The following is a 20231-nucleotide window of genomic DNA, read 5'->3' as shown; positions in this document are numbered from 1 at the left end:
CTGAACTTGCATTTCAGGGGCCACCCACAACATGGGACACAAAGTTTGTAGGCTGGGGACAGCCAAGTTACCTATCTGCTAAAAATAAACAAATGAATACATTCAGTAAAACTCCAAACTGAATACACAGAGATGAATAAAATGAACTAAAATATTTTAAATGAATAATGTAAAAAAAAGAGAACCAAGGTAACTTTTGAACTCTGTATTTTCTGTATATCACCAGGAAAAAGACCAAAAACAAACGAACTCATACCGAAAAACTATAAATAATGAACTCTAATTAGATTCCTCAGAGTGTAATGGGTTATTTCATGTGCAATCTAAGATTGAGTATATAAGTAATTATATTGTAGACAGAGTCATATTTCTCCCTTAGAGAAGAAGAGTTGTATTACACCCATAAATAGGGAAAGGAGAGCTAAAATGAGCCTTAAGGTATTAGACTAGGATTGGAGGTGTTAGTATAAACTGGTTATGTAAGAGAATTGTCATGTTTAATTTATCTGTTCATCTATATATAGATACAGATATAAAATTGCATAAAGATGTGTTCATGCACTACCCACCTCCAAACATGTATTTCTTAGCTCCATCTGATGAGAAGATCTACAAGCAATGATGTCCAGTAGCAATAAACATAGGTAGGGTAGAGATCTTAGTTTCTAAATACCATTCTCCACTCAAAATCATCCCTGAGCTCCTTGCAAAAATGTCTGATTCCAGGACTGGGTCAGGAAAAGTACAAGAAGATCCTAGAGTATCTTGTGCCAAAAAACAAGGATATATTCAAAGAATGACGGGACATATTCAAAGAACATAGAATATAACCATAAGGACTCCCACTGGCTAAATTTGAAACATTTTGAGCAGAAAACAAATGGGATTACCACACACGGAATAAAATAGGAATTCATGAGTATATATTGATGTTACTAAAGAAAGGAAAAAATGGGATAGAAGGGAAAACTCTTCTTTAGAGAATTCCAACTAGTAAAATGTATAAGTAAAGATGGAATTAGAGAATCACCATTTGGTAACCACAACAGTAATAACTGTTTCAAGGAAGAAACAAAAACTTTAACTGACTGAGTTAAAGTTTGATGAGAAACAAGATATTCACACAGTCTCAAAGTATTTCACCACAGGACACTTACTAATGATAAGGGGGAAAATGGTAACATTACAGTGGAGAAATCTGGCAGATACCACCTTAACCTGATGATCAAAGTTAACATCAACAGTAATAGGGCAAACAGACATCTTATGCTTATGATATGAACAATGAGGGAGCCTCCCAGGTGGTGCTAGTGGTAAAGAACCCACCTGCCAATGCAGGAGACATAAGAGATGTGGGCTCGATCCCTGGGCCAGGAAGATCCCCTGGAGGAGGGCAGGGCAATGCACTTCAGCATTCTTGCCTGGAGAATCCCATGGACAGAGGAACCTGGCGGGCTGCAGTCCATAGGGTCACAAAGAGTCGGCCATGACTGAAGTGATTAGCACGGCACAGCACATGAACAATGAGAAGAATACTACCTAGCTTCTGCGGTATTCCTACAAAACTGTGCCAACTGAATTTACTCATGAAGGACATTCTGTAAAGAATCTTCAAAACTGCCAATGGCTACAAAAGACAAAGAAAGACTGAAGGCCTCTTCAAAATTAAAACCAGCTGAAGAGAAGTGACAAGTTAATGCAACCTGTGATCTTGGACTGCAACTTGAATCAGAAAGAAAAATATTTTTTCTTGCCTTGTACTACAAAGAACACAAAGAACAGGATCATGCATAGGTTAACTGGTAAAATAGGGATAAGGTCTATAGACTACATAATAGTATCACATCAACGTGTATTTAGAAATTACAGTAATTTCAATTACTGTACTGTGTTTATCAATGAGAAAGTCTTTGATTTTAGAAAATTCACACTGAAGTCTTGGGTAAAAAGTATGGTTTGCAACTTAACCCAAATAGTTAAGAAAAAATAATGTAAGTACAGTCAAAGGTTAACATTTGAGGAATCCAAGTAAAAGTTTTATGGAATTTCTTTGAACTACTTCTGAATCTTTTCAGTAAATCTAAAATAATCCAAAAACACAAAGAGGAAAAAAAGAAGTAAAAAATATGTTAAAACTCAAAGGAGTTGCAAGAAGTAAAAATACAAACAATAACCACTGGCTTAGTATCAGCTATATACATCTAATTGGGTCATCTTGTATTTTGCAAGCTAACTCCTGCACCCAAGCCTTGAACAATAACACAATTAACACACAGAAAACACAAACTTAAGGAAACAAAGAGATAAAGATTATTGTCCAAATAATGTTTTCTTCTAGGGTTATATTCCTAGGATACTCATGCTCCTTTGTCCTCAAGATGGCCCCAATCTTGACAGAGTCATGATTTTAGGGCTATTAAAAACTGGCCCCACAATATCAAGCTGAGCCTGCTTGGAGTTCATGTACTAGGATGTGTAATGATAGGAAGACAAAAATGACTTGAAAAAAAATAGTATGTTCACATAGTCAAGTGGCTCTCAGTCTCAAAAGACAAACAGCTTTATGTCCACATACATAAATAACCTACACAAAGGCAATGTGCCTAATATGTATCTTATTAATAGTCCATCACTACCAAGATATCAGGGCTTCCCTCCTGGCTCAGCTGGTAAAGAATGTGCCTGCAATGTGAGAGACCTGGGTTTGATCCCTGGGTTGGGAAGATCCCCTGGAGAAGGGAACGGCTCCCCACTCCAGTATTTTAGCCTGGAGAATTCCATGGACTGTGTAGTCCATGGGGTCACAAAGAGTCGGACACGACTGAGCAACTTTCACCAAGACAACAAGGCAAGAGTGGAGAGTTGTTACTAGCTAAGAAAATGTGGAGCCAACCAAGAGCTGAAGTCTCTAAGAGAACTAAAATAAAACAGCCAATTCACTCCCCAAGAGTATTTTGTTACTGCTGTTGTAGTTCCTCCAGGCAATGGAGTGTTAGGCTTGGAAATATTAAAACAGCAAAATGGCAGGACCTCCCTGGTGGTCCAGTGGTTAGGACTTGCTTCCACTGCAGGGGGCAAAGGTTCCATCCCTGGTTGGAGAACTAAGATCCCGCATGCCACATGGCACAGCCAAAAAAAAAAGGGCAATTATGAAGAAACACGCAAACCAGGCAAGAGATGAAGTTTGAGACAGGCAGCATCCAATTTATTAACGGACTGTATATGCAAAGTTCGTGAATTCTCCAATATAAACAATATCACAAAGAAGAGTTTGTTTGCCAGGCAAGCCTTAGGGGGAAAAAGTCCTAAACTACAATACTATGTATTATGCAAAAGAGCCTGAGCTTCAAATCTTGTAGCATACCTGAATCAAAAACCCTTTGCCTCTGACCACAAAGAGGAAACAATAATCTCATCTGAAACGCTCTTCTTCTTTACTCTCCTGCAACATCCAGTTGATCACTACTTACCCCTTTATGACTCAGCTAAGGTCTCATTTCCTTGGAAGCATCTTCTGAACTCTCTAAGGTTGGCTGCAATGTCCTACACGTGAGCTTTGCTCTAGGCCAACCTCCACTATACCTTTATATTGATTATTTTCCTGTCAGTCTTTTCTACTACTCGCTGAGTTTCCTGAGGACAAAAAGTCCCGTTTGTTTCTATATCCAACATAATGATTGGTACACTGCATGTCTCCTACTATAGTAAGGTTTAAGGCAATTCCAGCTATGTAATATTCCAGAAAATGCAAAACTATGGAGATCAAAAAATAAGTGGTTGCCTGGGATAAGACCCTGGTGCTAGGAAAGACTGAAGGCAGGAGGAGAAGGGAACGAGAGAGGACTAAATGGCTGGATGGCATCATCGACTCAATGAGTTTGAGCAAGCTCTGGGTGATGGTGAACGACAGGGAAGCCAGGCTGCAGTCCATGGAGTTGCAAAGAGTTGAATGCGACTGAGTGACTGAACAACAACAAGGGATGAAAAGTGAGAGAGATAAACAGGCAGAGCAGAAAGGATTTTGACAGCAGTAAAAACACTATGTATGATATTGTAATGATGGATATGTTATTACACATTTGTACAAACCCATAAAATCTATGGAGAAGGAAATGGCAATCCACTCCAGTACTCTTGCCTGGAAAATCCCAAGGACAGAGGAGCCTGGTAGGCTACAGTCCATGGGGTCGCAAAGAGTCAGACACGACTGAGCGACTTCGCTTCACCTCATAAAATCTACAACACCAAGAGTGAACCTTAAGGTAAACTACAGACTTAAGATAATTATAAGGTGAAGAAAGTAGGGAAAACCACTAGACCATTCAGGTATGACCTAAATCAAATCCCTTATGATTATACAGTGCAAGTGAGAAATAGATTTAAGGGCCTAGATCTGATAGAGTGCCTGATGAACTATGGAATGAGGTTCATGACACTGTACAGGAGACAGGGATCAAGACCATCCCCATGGAAAAGAAATGCAAAAAAGCAAAATGGCTGTCTGGGGAGGGCTTACAAATAGCTGTGAAAAGAAGAGAAGTGAAAAGCAAAGGAGAAAAGGAAAGATATAAGCATCTAAATGCAGAGTTCCAAAGAAAAGCAAGAAGAAATAAGAAAGCCTTCCTCAGCAATCAATGCAAAGAAATAGAGGAAAACAACAGAATGGGAAAGACTAGAGATCTCTTGAAGAAAATTAGAGATACCAAGGGAACATTTCATGCAAAGATGGGCTCAAAATGGTATAGACCTAACAGAAGCAGAAGATATTAAGAAGCGGTGGCAAGAATACACAGAAGAACTATACAAAAAAGATCTTCACGACCCAGATAATCACAATGGTGTGATCACTGACCTAGAGCCAGACATCCTGGAATGTGAAGGCAGGTGGGCCTTAGGAAGCATCACTACGATCAAAGCTAGTGGAGGTGATGGAATTCCAGGTGAGCTATTTCAAATCCTGAAAGATGATGCTGTGAAAGTGCTGCACTCAACATGCCAGCAAATCTGGAAAACTCAGCAGTGGCCACAGGACTGGAAAAGGTCAGTTTTCATTCCAATCCCAAAGAAAGGCAATGCCAAAGAATGCTCAAACTACCGCACAATTGCACTCATCTCACACGCTAGTAAAGTAATGCTCAAAATCCTCCAAGCCAGGCTTCAGCAATACGTGAACCGTGAACTTCCTGATGTTCAAGCTGGTTTTAGAAAAGGCAGAGGAACCAGAGATCAAATTGCCAACATCCACTGGATCATGGAAAAAGCAAGAGAGTTCCAGAAAAACATCTATTTCTGCTTTATTGACTATGCCAAAGCCTTTGACTGTGTGGATCACAATAAACTGTGGAAAATTCAAGAGATGGGAATACCAGACCACCTGACCTGTCTCTTGAGAAATCTGTATGCAGGTCAGGAAGCAACAGTTAGAACTGGACATGGAACAACAGACTGGTTCCAAATAGGATAAGGAGTACGTCAAGGCTGTATATTGTCACCTTGCTTATTTAACTTATATGCAGAGTACATTATGAGAAACACTGGACTGGAAGAAACACAAGCTGGAATCAAGATTGCTGGGAGAAATATCAATAACCTCAGATATGCAGATGACACCACCCTTCTGGCAGAAAGTGAAGAGGAACTAAAAAGCCTCTTGATGAAGGTGAAAGTGTAGAGTGAAAAAGTTGGCTTAAAGCTCAACATTCAGAAAACAAAGATCATGGCATCCTGTCCCATCACTTCATGGGAAATAGATGGGGAAACAGTGAAAACAGTGTCGGACTTTATTTTTTGGGGCTCCAGAATCACTGCAGATGTTGACTGCAGCCATGAAATTAAAAGACGCTTACCCCTTGGAAGGAAAGTTATGACCAACCTAGCCAGCATATTCAAAAGCAGAGACATTACTTTGCCAACAAAGGTTTGTCTAGTCAAGGCTATGGTTTTTCCTGTGGTCATGTATGGATGTGAGAGTTGGACTGTGAAGAAGTCTGAGCGCCGAAGAATTGATGCTTTTGAACTGTGGTGCTGGAGAAGACTCTTCAGAGTCCCTTGGACTGCAAGGAGATCCAACCAGTCCATTCTGAAGGAGATCAGCCCAGGGATTTCTTTGGAAGGAATGATGCTAAAGCTGAAACTCCAGTACTTTGGCCACCTCATGCGAAGAGTTGACTCATTGGAAAAGACTCTGATGCTGGGAGGGATTGGGGGCAGGAGGAGAAGGGGACGACAGAGGATGAGATGGCTGGATGGCATCACTGACTCGATGGATGAGTCTGAGTGAACTCCGGGAGTTGGTGATGGACAGGGAGGCCTGGCGTGCTGCGATTCATGGGGTCGCAAAGAGTCGGACACGACTGAGCGACTGAACTGAACTGAAGGTGTTAATATAGGTTCATCTTTGGCAAACAAACAAATAAACAAAAAACATTCTGGTGGGTTATGTTGATAATGGGGGTTGAGGCCTGCATGTGTGAAGGGGCACGTGAGAAACCTCTGTACCTTCCTCTTATGTCACTGTAAACCTAAAACTGCTCTACAGAAACAAATCCTTTAAAAGAAAGAAAGAAAGGTGAAGACTACAAAGGACAAGAATGTGGCCTTATTACTGAACTTCAGCATTCTGCTAATGTAGAATAAAAATATACGTCTTTTATTCTCTCACCAAGGAAACTGCAGTAGCAAACTCAAATGAAAATGCATCATACATACATGGTATGGGAAAAAACAGCCTAAACGTATGCTTATGTTTTTAAAGAGTCATATATGTAACTGTGTTAAAAATTACTGTGTTAAAAATCGGTATGAAACAAAATGTATCACCTGAACCCCTGCCCCCCCCAAAGGTTTAAGGGGACATAATTTATTTTTTGATATCTCGTGGCTTTTATAAAGAACATCAATTATCATTCTATTCAGTGAAATCCTCACAAGTAACTAAGTGACTAAAAATACTTCTCTTCATTAAATAAACAACCCTGTACTGTAATATTTTTGAATGTTACTATTAATTTTTAATTGATGTAACACTGATTTATAACACTGTATAAGTCTCATGTGTAAAACACTGGATTTCTACTTCTGTATACCCTACAACATGCTCACCACCCAAAATTTATTTTCCATTAATTCACCATACAGTTGACCCCCTTTATACCTTTCCCACCACCCTTTCTCATCTGGGAACCACTACTCGTCTCAATCCTACATGTTTGTTTTTGTTGGTTTTCTTTTTTTTTCTTTCTTGTTTTCTTTCCTTTTTTAAGCCACACTGTGCAGCACACAGAATCTCTGTTCTCCGACCAGATGCCCCCTGAACTGGAAGCTCAGAGCTTTAAACAGTGAACCACCAGAAAAGTCTGCTTTTAAAATTAGTTTTTATATATTCTCTCTTATTGTCAGATTGCTAATAATAAACTCAGTGGACCCTCTATCAACATAACTCTTCTGATCCCATATTTACTGATATTCATAATTGAATTTGTGTTAACCGTGTTTAACGAAAAAAATAAAGAGTAAATGGGAACTGAGAAATGGCTGGCATGTATCCTTTAAGTAAAATGCACATTTGATCTTCCAGCTTGCTTTCTGTTTCTCTGATTTGTTCTGGATAATCGAGAAGACTAGAAAACGAAATGGTCAGTAAGAGCAATATTGTTTTTCTGTTCTTTGATTCAGGAACATCTGCCAATGCATCTTAAAGGTGAGAGATGATCACTTTTGGTAGTCTGAGTATCTAGTCACATCATTTTACGGTCTATGAGTAAAAAATAGAATTAACAGTAATATACATGACACTTTATTGCACTTCCTATGTGCTGGGCACTCTTTCTAGTAAGCACTTCATATGTATCAACCATTGGATCCTTGTTTGTTGTTGTTTAGTTGCCAAGTCGTGTCCAAATCTTTCAAGACTCCATGGACTGTAACTCGCCATTTCTTTCCCCGGGGGATCTTCTCAATCCAGGGATTGAACCTGCCTCTCCTGCACTGGCAGGCAAAGTCTTTACCACCAAGTCACTAGGGAGGATTTTAGTACCTTCCTAAAAGGTAGTTACTAAAATCTTCAGTTTACAGCTAATAAATGACAAAATGCAGGTGTTGAGATTTCAGAGCTGATGTTCCTAACCATTATGCCCTTAAAAGTAAGAAAACATACTCCCCCATCCACCCTGAACTCCTGGCAATTAAAGTGAATGAAAATACTAGATATTATCAGTGTTGTAAGCTTCCTGGAATAGAATATAATAAGACAGCATGTATACAGAAAAGAGTTAACATAGCAGGCCTATCCTTGTTAGAAAGGCCCTTCAAATGTTGCTTGCACTGTTGCATCTTGGATGGCATCTGAGAATTTGGATTGCAGAGGTTTCCCACTATTCCCTGATAAGCTTCCCTGGTAGACATTTTACTTTTCTGTTGTAACTTATTTTTGGAGGAATTAAGCACACCCTGTGTGACTCCACTGGGAAAGGACTCTTAAAGGCAAAACCTGGTTTCCTATTTCACTCCATTCAGCCTTTTTTTTTTAGTGAAACAAGTGAAGTTTTATTTACTAGGAGGAAAAGAGTACAATACATTGGACAGACATACGGGCAGACTTTGCTTTGTATCTTTTCCCTATAATAAATCATAGCTATAAGTATGACTATATGCTGAGCCTTGAGTCCTCCCAGAAAATCATCAAACTTAGGAGTACTCCAGGGGACCCAATACAGCATGATTATTTAGACAAACAACTCCAGCCAATTCATTCTTTCCATCTAACTTCAGAAAATTCATCTACCAACTCATATATACACATAACATATTACATGATAATTATGAGTCAACACCCCAAAAGTTGAAAAATTAATGAAAAAAGTTTCAGATTCTTGTAAATAATGATAATCCTCATTCTGAAACTTCATTCTGTTTCATAGCTAAAAGGGCATGTGTGGATTCAAACAGTCTTACTTACGACTCCTGTTATTTTTAAAGTTATTAATATCATCCTCAGAAGGAATCCTGAGAAACGAGTCACTTTACATTAGCTCTTGGAAAACAGAAGAGTCTCTGTCTTATAAACATTGACATTCATTTTTCAAGAGGTACTCCTAAAGATATGCACATGGTTCTGCTCTGAAAGGAAGTACTGTCAATTCTGCTAACTGAATTTCACATTATGCAAGCAGTGGATTCCAGCCTGCTGGAGCATTACTAATAAACTTTGTTTCAAAAGGAAAGGAAGAAAATCACTAAGTTAAAGTAAACTACAGCTAAGAAAAAACAAGAACACTTCCTTAATTCATTGGTAAATTGGCTGTGGCTCTGAACTTGGCCCTAGCAACACAAGTTTTCCCCTTGTAGACTGATACATGTTGCACCAAATAATGTAATGTGTAACTTAAAAAGCTAACCAAGCCAAATAGTCCATGCTACTTATTAAACTGTATTTTTTAAAACAGCTAATACACAGACATGGTATGAAATTCCAAATACACACACCCACAAATTTAGAAGCCACACAAAAAATCTGACCAATAAGTAACGACAGTAACAGTATAACTCATAAAATAAAACACATATCCAGAAGTCTATACCGTTATAAATAACTGAATAAATAAACATAACAGATGTGAATGGTCTTCCTTACAGTAGAATTCTAATTAATAAATACAGGAAGAATTATGAAAATATAAAACCACGGCAAACATAACAATAGTAACTGTTTCAGGTAACATCAATGGAGGCTAAAATTAGTGGACAAAAATGAGTAACAACACATAGGCTTAACAAATCTCCCACAAGATATTTATCAGGCTATTTAAATTTCCTAAGGAAATATTACATTTAATGAATTTCAAAAAAATTACAAATACCCTGGACAGAATTCATTAATATTTACACTAACTAATTGGCTCCCTGTTTAGTGTAATTTCAAAGATATCACAAAATTTTCTATTTGGTTTCATTGGTTTAAACAAAAAGTTGACCCACTGCCTAAAAGAGAAATCAGTCAAGCCATAGCCTCAGGTAATGGTAAGAAAAAGCCACTGAGATTCAGGAGTTGTTGTGGTAACAAAAACTGGTTGATATAGGAATTCCTCTTTATCCAGTCTTCCCCCCAGTACTATCCGTTTTAGCAACTATAGGCCTTACAGTTCATCAACAGTTAACAGAGCAAAGTCAAAATAGTGACTAAATCAAAACCACAGTGAGATATTAACACTCCCCTATGGCTATTATCAAGAAGATAAGAAATAACAAGTGTTGGTGAGGATGTGGAGAAAAGAGAATCCTCATACACAGTTGGTGTGAATGTAAATTGGTACAGACGTTACAGAAAACAGTATGAGATTCTTAAGTAAAGATAGATCTACCATATAATCTTAGCAATCTTCAGCAATACGTGAACTGTGAATTTCCAGATGTTCAAGCTGGTTTTAGAAAAGGCAGAGGAATAGAGATTAAATTGCCAACATCTGCTGGATCATTGAAAAAGCAAGAGAGTTCCAGAAAAACATCTATTTCTGCTTTATTGACTATGCCAAAGCCTTTGACTGTGTGGATCACAATAAACTGTGGAAAATTCTGAAAGAGATGGGAATACCAGACCACCTGACCTGCCTCTTCAGAGACCTATGTGCAGGTCAGGAAGCAACAGTTAGAACTGGACATGGAACAACAGACTGGTTCCAAATAGGATAAGGAGTACGTGAAGGCTGTATATTGTCACCCTGCTTATTTAACTTATATGCAGAGTACATCATGAGAAACGCTGAGCTGGAAGAAGCACAAGATTCTAAAAGAAGCTAAAACAGTAACAACAAAAAATCCAACAAATTTTTAACTATGGGTTGTGATGGATATTACCTAGATTTACCATGGTGATAATTTTGCAATATATTATTTTTTGCTGCATATGTTATTATTGTTTTTTTGCTGCACCATGTGGGATCCAGGATCTTAGTTCCCAACCAGGATTGAACCTGTACCCTCAGCAGTGGAAGCATGGAGTCTTAGCCACTGGACCACCATTTTGCAATATATACAAATATCAAATCATTATGTTGTATACCTGAAACTAATAGATTATATGTCAATTATATCTAAAAAAGGAAAAGAGGGGAGGGAGTGGGAGGGGAATGAGAAATGGTGTCTAAAGTTAGAAAGGGCCAGGGCAGGCAATGGTGCAGTGTAAAGAATTACAGAAGATGTTATCCGTGTTACCCTCATTTCTTGCCTACATTTCTTTAATAGCCTTCTTATTGCTTTCCACTCAAATCTCCCAATCTGGCTGGCACACAGTACCCAGGCTAATGCTTTAAAAATATAAACCAGATCATATTATTCCCCTGCCACAACATGAGAGGTCTTGTAGACCACTGTAAGGAATCTGAGTTTCATGACAAAAACAGAAAAACTCTAATAAAAACATAAACACAGTATGATCGCTTAGTCATAGCTGACCCTTTGCTGCCCCATGGACTGTAGCCTGCTAGGCTCCTCTGTCCATGGAATTTTCCAGGCAAGAGTACTAGAGTGGGTTGCCATTTCCCACTCCAGGGGATCTTCCCAAACCAAGGATCGAACCTGCGTCTCTTGAGTCTCCTGCATTGGCAGGGAGCACTACCCGGGAAGCCCAATATTAAAAATAAGTGTGTCTTAACGTACTCAGTTTATGGTAACAATGAAGAACATAACCTGTTTTAAATATATTCTTCTTTAAGATAGCTAAAATTTCACTGAAATTTATGGCATACTCAAAGATATTCAGAGTGCATTTTCCAATGGCTCTGGTAGTCTAGGATGTTTTTTCAACTGTAGTCAACCAGCTCGTATGTATGTTTTACTTTCATGGAAAAAATCCATTTCAAGTTCAATTCAGTTCTTTTTTTTTTTTTTTTTCCCTTAGCATTTTCAAAGTTTAAGTCCTAGGATTTAATCCCTGCTTCCAAGGATCTTGCAATCTAGTGGAGGACTCAGCATGCAAATACTTAGGAATGCCAGAAATACTCTTTACCAGCACTAGAGTGAGATATTTTTCATCCTGAAGCAGGGACCGGTTATGGGCTAGACAGCAGTTCCAGTTATGACCAAGAAGATGCCCCTGAGCACAGTAACTTCTAACATTTTGCAAAGACAATGTGCTTTTTTCAGTCATGCTATTCTAATAAAATCCCGAGTGTAACAGAGGAAAGTTTCAAGCAACTTTTTAAAAGGCTGTAATTCCTAGGATAAGACTGTTTAATAAAGGCATCAATAAATTTTAAAATTCAGATCATCCAGATCCTAAAGATACACAAAAATGAGCAAAAACTCTTAAGATTATTTTAAACAGGCAAATGTGATACAAAACAAAAAAAAACATCATAAAGTTAGACTTACCGTAATAGGAGTTCTTTGGGAAGTTTTTTATTGATTACAGCTTCATCGCTACTTGAGAACATCTGCAAAAACAAAATCATTGTGTCAAGTGCTACTTAACATTTTATTATGTTTAACTCAACAGTTTAGACTACCACCTGGTAGCTCAGACGGTAAAGCATCTGCCTACAATGTGGGAGACCCGGGTTCGATCCCTGGGTAGGGAAGATCCCCTGGAGAAGGAAATGGCAACTCACGCCAGTTCTCTTGCCTGGACCAAGGAGCCTGGTAGGCTACAGTCCATGGGGTCACAAAGAGTCGGACACGACTGAGTGACTTCACTTCAACAGTTTAGAGGTAATCCTCTTAGGAGAGAAGAGAATAACCACAATGGATGTTATAAACCAAAGTCATATTTTCAGAAACTCTTTAGGCTAAAAAATGTCTGAGACATTTAATTTGCTCTCTATCATTATCTTTAGAAAAAAATTAACTAATAGCAGCCAGAAGGATGACATTATGTGCCAGGTGCTATTTTTAGTCTTTTTTATGTATTAATGTATTGAATCTTCTTATGACCCTTAATCTTCATTTTACATATAAGGGAACTGAGGTACAAAAAGTTTACTTGCTTAAAATTGTATCAGTACAGAGTGACCATTTGAAAAACCTTAAGGCAAGGTTATTTTCCATATCTAACTCATATTTATTTGTTCATGGAGTTGTTCAGAAACCTAGGATAGGGAACATTCTCTTTCAAGTTTTATGAATCATGCAGAAAACTAATAATGCTTCATAACCACAACCATATGCATTCTGGATGCACAAAGGATCATTCAAATTAATGAAATAACTCACAATGGGTACTTTTAAACAGACCCACAATTTCTTCCACTATAAGCTTTCTAGTAAGCTACATTAAAAATAAAATACCTATATATCCAATAAAAAGTCAGGAAAGACAACACACATGTCACTGAAACTGAGGAGTATGTTCAGTCCCTGCTATTAAGTATCACATAGATGCCTCTTGACTTCACGAAGTGAACATTTACTGAACATCTTGTAAGTATTAGGCACCTTTCCAGGCAAATAAAGAGAAAGACAGTAAGATGTTATTTCTGTACTTAAGGGTTTCCTCCTCTACAATGAAAAACACAGAAATAAGCAAATACTAAATTTGGACTGGCATCAAGGAGATAAGCTAGAAATATGTTAAAATTATAGTTGAAGTAAAAGATGATACAGATCTCTAAGATTATAGAAAATGAAAAAAAAAAGGTGGAGAAAAAAGGAATTTTAAAGAAGCTACAGAATTGCTGATGGAAAGCTGGATCATCTACTAAGTCTCAGTGTAGCAAATACACTATGTTATACTAAAGCTACTGACTGACAATCACATGCTTTAGGAAATTACCTGACATCAAAGAAAAATCTGCTTCCCTAAAATCTCTATCCATTAATGCAAGTTACTAAGAAAAAAATCATACTCCTTTTTGGTAAAACAGTCTTTCAAAATGAAGTCATCACACTTCCTCCTAAACAAATCTCAAATTTCACAGTTTCTAATTTTCTAAGACTCTTGACTATTATGATTATTCATTTTTTTTTGGCCACACCATGCAGGATTTTAGTTTCCCCCAGCAGGGACCCAACACACGCCCCCTGCAGTGGAAGCATGGAGTCTTAACCAGTGCACTGCTAGGGAAGTTCCATCATCATTCTCCTCTAGGTACACTTACGGGAAAGAATGCATGAAGGAGTTATAAAGTGTACCCTGAATAATCTAGGGTTGATGACATAAATAGCAATATCTTGCAAAGACAGCTAAATGTATCAAAAGTTGACACCTGCCTGGGGGACTTCTTAGCATACAACATGTATCTTAAGCTTGAGATCTCTGGAAAAAATTAAATTTTTAAGTATAAAATATCACTAAAGCACCCAATATAACAGACTATACCCAACTCAAATCCACAAAATATAAAAGATAATCACTTTTATAGTAGAAATGCTGAACTCTATCTTGTATATCCAAAGTATTTAATTGAATACCCAGCAAGGCACTTTCTGCTCACTTGAATATAGACAATAATTAAACTGATAAAAAAATATAAATCCGCTAGGTATTGTTCACACAACTTGTACAACTCTAGATTTTAAAAAAAAAAAAAAGGAACAAAAATCAAAAAAATTTCCCCCTAAGTTAGCCTAAATGGGCTTCCCTAGTAGCTCAGTTGGTAAAGAATCTGCCTGCATTGCAGGAGACCCCAGTTTGATTCCTGGGTCAGGAAGATCCCCTGGAGAAGGGAACGGCTACCCACTCCACTATTCTGGCCGGGAGAATTCCATGGACTATATACTCCATGGGGTTGCAAAGAGTCGGACACGACTGAGTGACTTTCACTTCACTTCTTCAGCCTAAATAGGCCAAACGCTGTTGTGTCTATATGAACATGAGATATATGAAAAAGGAAAGAAGAAAAGGAATAGTGTCTGGGAGTACCTGGGAAAAGATCATGTGTATAAGACACCAGTCCAGATTTATACTTGCCTCCTCTTCCTTCTGCATACATGTATCCTACTCCAAGTAGAGAAAGATCAGTGGCTCACAAACTGTGGTCAAATAACTGCATCAGCATCACACAGGACCTTGTTAGAAATGCAAGTTCTTGGGTTGTACCCCAGATCTACAGCATCAGAAACAGGGTGCCAGATGTGGTGGAGGGAAAAGAGAGGCAACCTGTATTTTAACAAGCCCTCCAGGTGATACTGATGCTTCCTGAAGTCTGAGAATCAATGGACCAGAAAAAAAGGATTGAGGACCCCAGAACTTATGAAATCATAGTTCTAACACACAGTCAGAATATTTTATTATTTAAAGTGACATAGCAATGGAACTTAGAAAATAATCCTAGAGGTAGACACACATTAATTTTAGATGTTTTCTAGGAAATTCAAATGGCTTCCACTCTAGTTCATGATACTGTTTATAAAGTAAATACTTCACAGAAGCAATAGAATGTTTTAGACATCTTACTATTTCAGCTGAATCCAAACTCTAGATTTCTCATACAACATATAAAGATGTCAAAACCAATTAGACCAAGGATATAATTAATTAGAAAAATCTGTGAAGGTTTTAGATATTATTGTTTTAGAGAAGTCACTGTTTAAACATCTGACATTCTTAATGTGTGGATATACAGTGTTAGTTGCTCAGTCATGTCCAACTCTTTGTGATCCCATGGACTATAGCCACCAGGCTCTGCTGTCCATAGAATTCTCCAGGCAAGAATATTGGAGTGGGTTGCCATTCCCTTCTCCAGACGATCTTCTAGACTCAGGGACTGAACCCACATCTCCTGCACTGCAGGCAAATTCTTCACCATCTGAGTCATCAGGGATATATAATTACATATTTTAATAATCTGTCTGCAAACAATTACAAGGATGTGGGGATGGGGGTGGTGGGGGAACATGAGAGCAACTATAGTATTCTCTCTCAATTATTTGTTTCAAGATAGGACATCATCCCTTAAACAGACACTGTAACAGCCCTCCTGTTACAGGGAGGGACATTCTTATATATTTATATAAGGGATATAAATATATCCCTTGTATATAGGGATAGGACATTCTTATATATTCAGGTTTTTAAAAATCTAAGTGATTTGGTTTGTCATACATTAACATTTATTACTGCTTTGTATAAAACTGTAATCGTTTTTCTATAAATTACCTAGTTAAGAAATATAATTGTGAAACTACTTTTTATAAACTGTAATTATAACAAAGAGCTCCAGAATAGTATGAAGAAGCATTTTTTGGCTATTATTTTAGCTTTCCTGATCAGTTTTGAAATCTTTGGCAAACTTTGGGAATTAGTTTACTAAAATAATGAATTTAAATGCTCATCACACAACAAAGACATTGGAAACCAATTCAAGAGGTTTTAAATCCAGGATCTGAGTGGGAAATGGCAACTGGGTTTAATAAAGGAAATAGGAAAAGAAACACTTTCTCAACAGTGACCCCTGCTGATTAAAAGTAAAGTATAGTTAGCAAAGAAGCCTGCTTACAGTTAACTATACTTTACTTTTAATCTCTTTGACAAGTGGTGCTGGGAAATCTGGTCAACCACTTGTAAAAGAATGAAACTAGAACACTTTCTAACACCATACACAAAAATAAACTCAAAATGGATTAAAGATCTCAACGTAAGACCAGAAACTATAAAACTCCTAGAGGAGAACATAGGCAAAACACTCTCTGACATACATCACAGCAGGATCCTCTATGACCCACCTCCCAGAATATTGGAAATAAAAGCAAAAATAAACAAATGGGACCTAATTAACCTTAAAAGCTTCTGCACATCAAAGGAACTATTAGCAAGGTGAAAAGACAGCCTTCAGAATGGGAGAAGATAATAGCAAATGAAGCAACTGACAAACAACTAATCTCGAGAATATACAAGCAACTCCTACAGCTCAACTCCAGAAAAATAAAGGACCCAATCAAAAAATGGGCCAAAGAACTAAATAGACATTTCTCCAAAGAAGACATACAGATGGCTAACAAACACATGAAAAGATGCTCAACATCACTCATTATCAGAGAAATGCAAATCAAAACCACTATGAGGTACCATTTCACACCAGTCAGAATGGCTGCCATCCAAAAGTCTACAAGTAATAAATGCTGGAGAGGGTGTGGAGAAAAGGGAACCCTCTTACACTGTTGGTGGGAATGCAAACTAGTACAGCCACTATGGAGAACAGTGTGGAGATTCCTTAAAAAACTGGAAACAGAACTGCCTTATGATCCAGCAATCCCACTGCTGGGCATACACACTGAGGAAACCAGAAGGGAAAGAGACACGTGTACCCCAATGTTCATCGCAGCACTGTTTATAATAGCCAGGACATGGAAGCAACCTAGATGTCCATCAGCAGATGAATGGATAAGAAAGCTGTGGTACATACACACAATGGAGTATTACTCAGCCATTAAAAAGAATACATTTGAATCAGTTCTAATGAGGTGGATGAAACTGGAGCCTATTATACAGAGTGAAGTAAGCCAGAAAGAAAAACACCAATACAGTATACTAACGCATATATATGGAATTTAGAAAGATGGTAACAATAACCCTGTGTACGAGACAGCAGAAGAGACACTGATGTATAGAACAGTCTTATGGACTCTGTGAGAGAGGGAGAGGGTGGGAAGATTTGGGAGAATGGCATTGAAACATGTAAAATATCATGTATGAAACGAGTTGCCAGTCCAGGTTCGATGCACGATACTGGATGCTTGGGGCTGGTGCACTGGGACGACCCAGGGGGATGGAATGGGGAGGGAGGAGGGAGGAGGGTTCAGGATGGGGAACACATGTATACCTGTGGCAGATTCATTTTGATATTTGGCAAAACTAATACAATTATGTAAAAATTTAAAAATAAAATAAAATAAAAGTAAAGTATAGCTAACAACTCCAAAACCCAGAAATTAAAAGGTCTGACCTATATTAGTCAATTATAGAGGAAATAAAAGTTTAACACGCATTTTGGCCAGATTACTAGTATCCCCCAATATCCTTTCTACACGTCTAGAGTAACAGAACTCCCAGTTTTTAGCTAACACATGGCTGTGTGGAAAGACGACTTTATTTTCCATTACGTTCTGGCCAATGGGATATAAGAAAAAGTGATGTGTACAGTATCAGGGGGCTTGGACTGTCCTTAATGAGAGAGGGTGTGCCCCTTCTTTATTCCTTCCTCAATTATGCTGTGTGAAATGTGGTCAGGATGACTGAACTCCATCTTGTATCATGAAGCTGAAGACTACAGTTTAGAGATAAGCAGAAAACTAGAAAAAGCCTGCAGATGACTACAGAGACACCATACTTCTGGACTTACATATAAGAGAAAAATAAACTATAATATTTAAGTCATTTAATTCAGTTGCACAATACTGAATGTATTGTACACTTTAAAAAGTACAGGGTGGCAATTTTTATATGTATTTTTCCACAATTAAAAATTTTTAAGATTCTTTTTTCACATTTTAAAGTTTCTGAATTTAGGAATCATCTTACAATCAAAATCAAAAGCTTTTTTGTGTGTGATATATAAAATAATGATACATTTTATAAATAGCAGCAACTTTTAATTACAGATAGCAATTACAGTATGATCAAGAGGAGGAAAACAGAACTAAAATAAGAACGAAGGACCACATGCTTCTCTTCAAACAGGCTCTGTGCTTTTTGTTCATGTTATCTTCTCTAGAGCACCCGTGCAACCAAACTTGCCTATTCTGTCAACAGAAATCGATTAACGCCCACTGGACATGTTATCTGTGTCATGAAACCTTTTCCAATCATCCTAACTGGATGTGACTGTTCCCTTCTCAGATAAAATCCCAAAGCACCCTGGGCTGGTATGGTGTCCAATATATCAGACTTTAAGCTCTGATATAATGACGAAGGGGGCCTTGTCCGTTTAGTTCATCACAGTACAGTCAGTAAACAACACAATGCCTATAAATTCCTGAACCAATGAATGTCATTTTTACTAAACAGATCAGGAAATATTTTTTGACTGTAAATTTACAGCAGACCTCCATGCTTTGTTCACTTCGTATCTATCTCGGTGGTGGAGGGGAGGGGAAGGGAGACAAAGGAAAAGGAGGGATATGGTTGGGAAGGGAGATGAGAGGAGGGGAGGGAAAAAGAAATTTAATAAACTGAATGTTACTCTAAATTCATCAAATAACGTGCAAATGACATGAAATTATTTCAGCAACAGATTGAATAACATTACAAAATATAACAATAATATTATAAAATATAACAAGTAAAACACATGAAGAAAAAAGTTTGGATACTCAACTTATATCCCCCTTCCTTAAAAAAAAGTTGTAATAATTGCAAAGTTTTCACTGGTATGGTATTTCATCTGTATACAGAAATTTTAGCAGCTTTATTAGGGCATAATTCACATAGCATAAAATTCACTGGTTTTCAGTGTACACTGCAATGATTTTTAGTAAATTTACAAAGCCATCAAACCATCACTACTACTCAGTTTTGATGAATTCCAACATCCCCAAAATATCATTCACGCCCATCAGCAATCAATCTTTAAGTAACTACTCATCTGCTTTCTGTCTCTGTAGATTTTCCTTTATGAGCATTAAAAAAAATAGAATCATAAAATAATGCAATTTTTTGGACGTGGCTTCTTTTATTCTGTGTGTTTTTGAAGTTCATCTATGTTGTAGCATGTACTAGTAGTTCATTCCTTTTTATTGTTGAATAGTATTCCAGCGTATGAAATTACAAATTTTGTTTATTCATTCCTAGCTAACAACATTTGAATTGTTACACCTGCTTTGGGTTGAAATAGGTTCCCATTTCTCTTGGATAAAATCTAAAATGGAGAGTTTATGGCTTGTATCATATGGTTAAGTTTATTTTAAACTTTTAAATTGATATCCAAAGTAGCTGTACCATTTTATATTCCCACCAGCAACGTATAAGATTTCCAGTCTGTCCGTATCTTACCATCCAGGGCATTTGGGATCTCCAAGCAGGGATCGAACCCTGCAATGGAAACAAGGAGTCTTAACCACTGGACCTCTATGGAAGTCTCATGTTGACTTTATTTCAGCTAGTCTAATTTATTTTGGGGGGCTCTAAAATCACTGCAGATGGTGACTGCAGCCATGAAATTAAAAGACGCTTGCTCCTTGGAAAGAAAATTATGACCAACCTAGACAGCATATTAAAAAGCAGAGACATTACTTTGCCAACAAAGGTCCATCTAGTCAAGGCTATGGTTTTTCCAGTGGTCATGTATGGATGTGAGTGTTGGACT

The 20231-nt window shown here is 37.6% G+C and overlaps 1 protein-coding gene across 4 annotated transcripts in view; it reads right to left on the bottom strand.

Moving 5' to 3' along the window:
• The window catches only part of FBXL20 (F-box and leucine rich repeat protein 20), a 102528-nt gene that overhangs the window by 31286 nt on the left and 51011 nt on the right, over window positions 1-20231 (bottom strand). For all 4 annotated transcript variants that reach the window (XM_055576002.1, XM_055576003.1, XM_055576004.1 and 1 more), the window contains exon 2: window positions 12367-12428. In XM_055576002.1, the coding sequence (XP_055431977.1) occupies window positions 12367-12428 (62 nt within the window). The remainder of the gene's footprint in view (window positions 1-12366; window positions 12429-20231) is intronic.

The sequence above is a fragment of the Bubalus kerabau genome, chromosome 4 (assembly GCF_029407905.1).
Source record: "Bubalus kerabau isolate K-KA32 ecotype Philippines breed swamp buffalo chromosome 4, PCC_UOA_SB_1v2, whole genome shotgun sequence".
NCBI lineage: Eukaryota > Metazoa > Chordata > Mammalia > Artiodactyla > Bovidae > Bubalus > Bubalus kerabau.
Note: the sequence above shows the minus strand (reverse complement) of the source record. Positions and strands in the feature narration are given on the sequence as shown.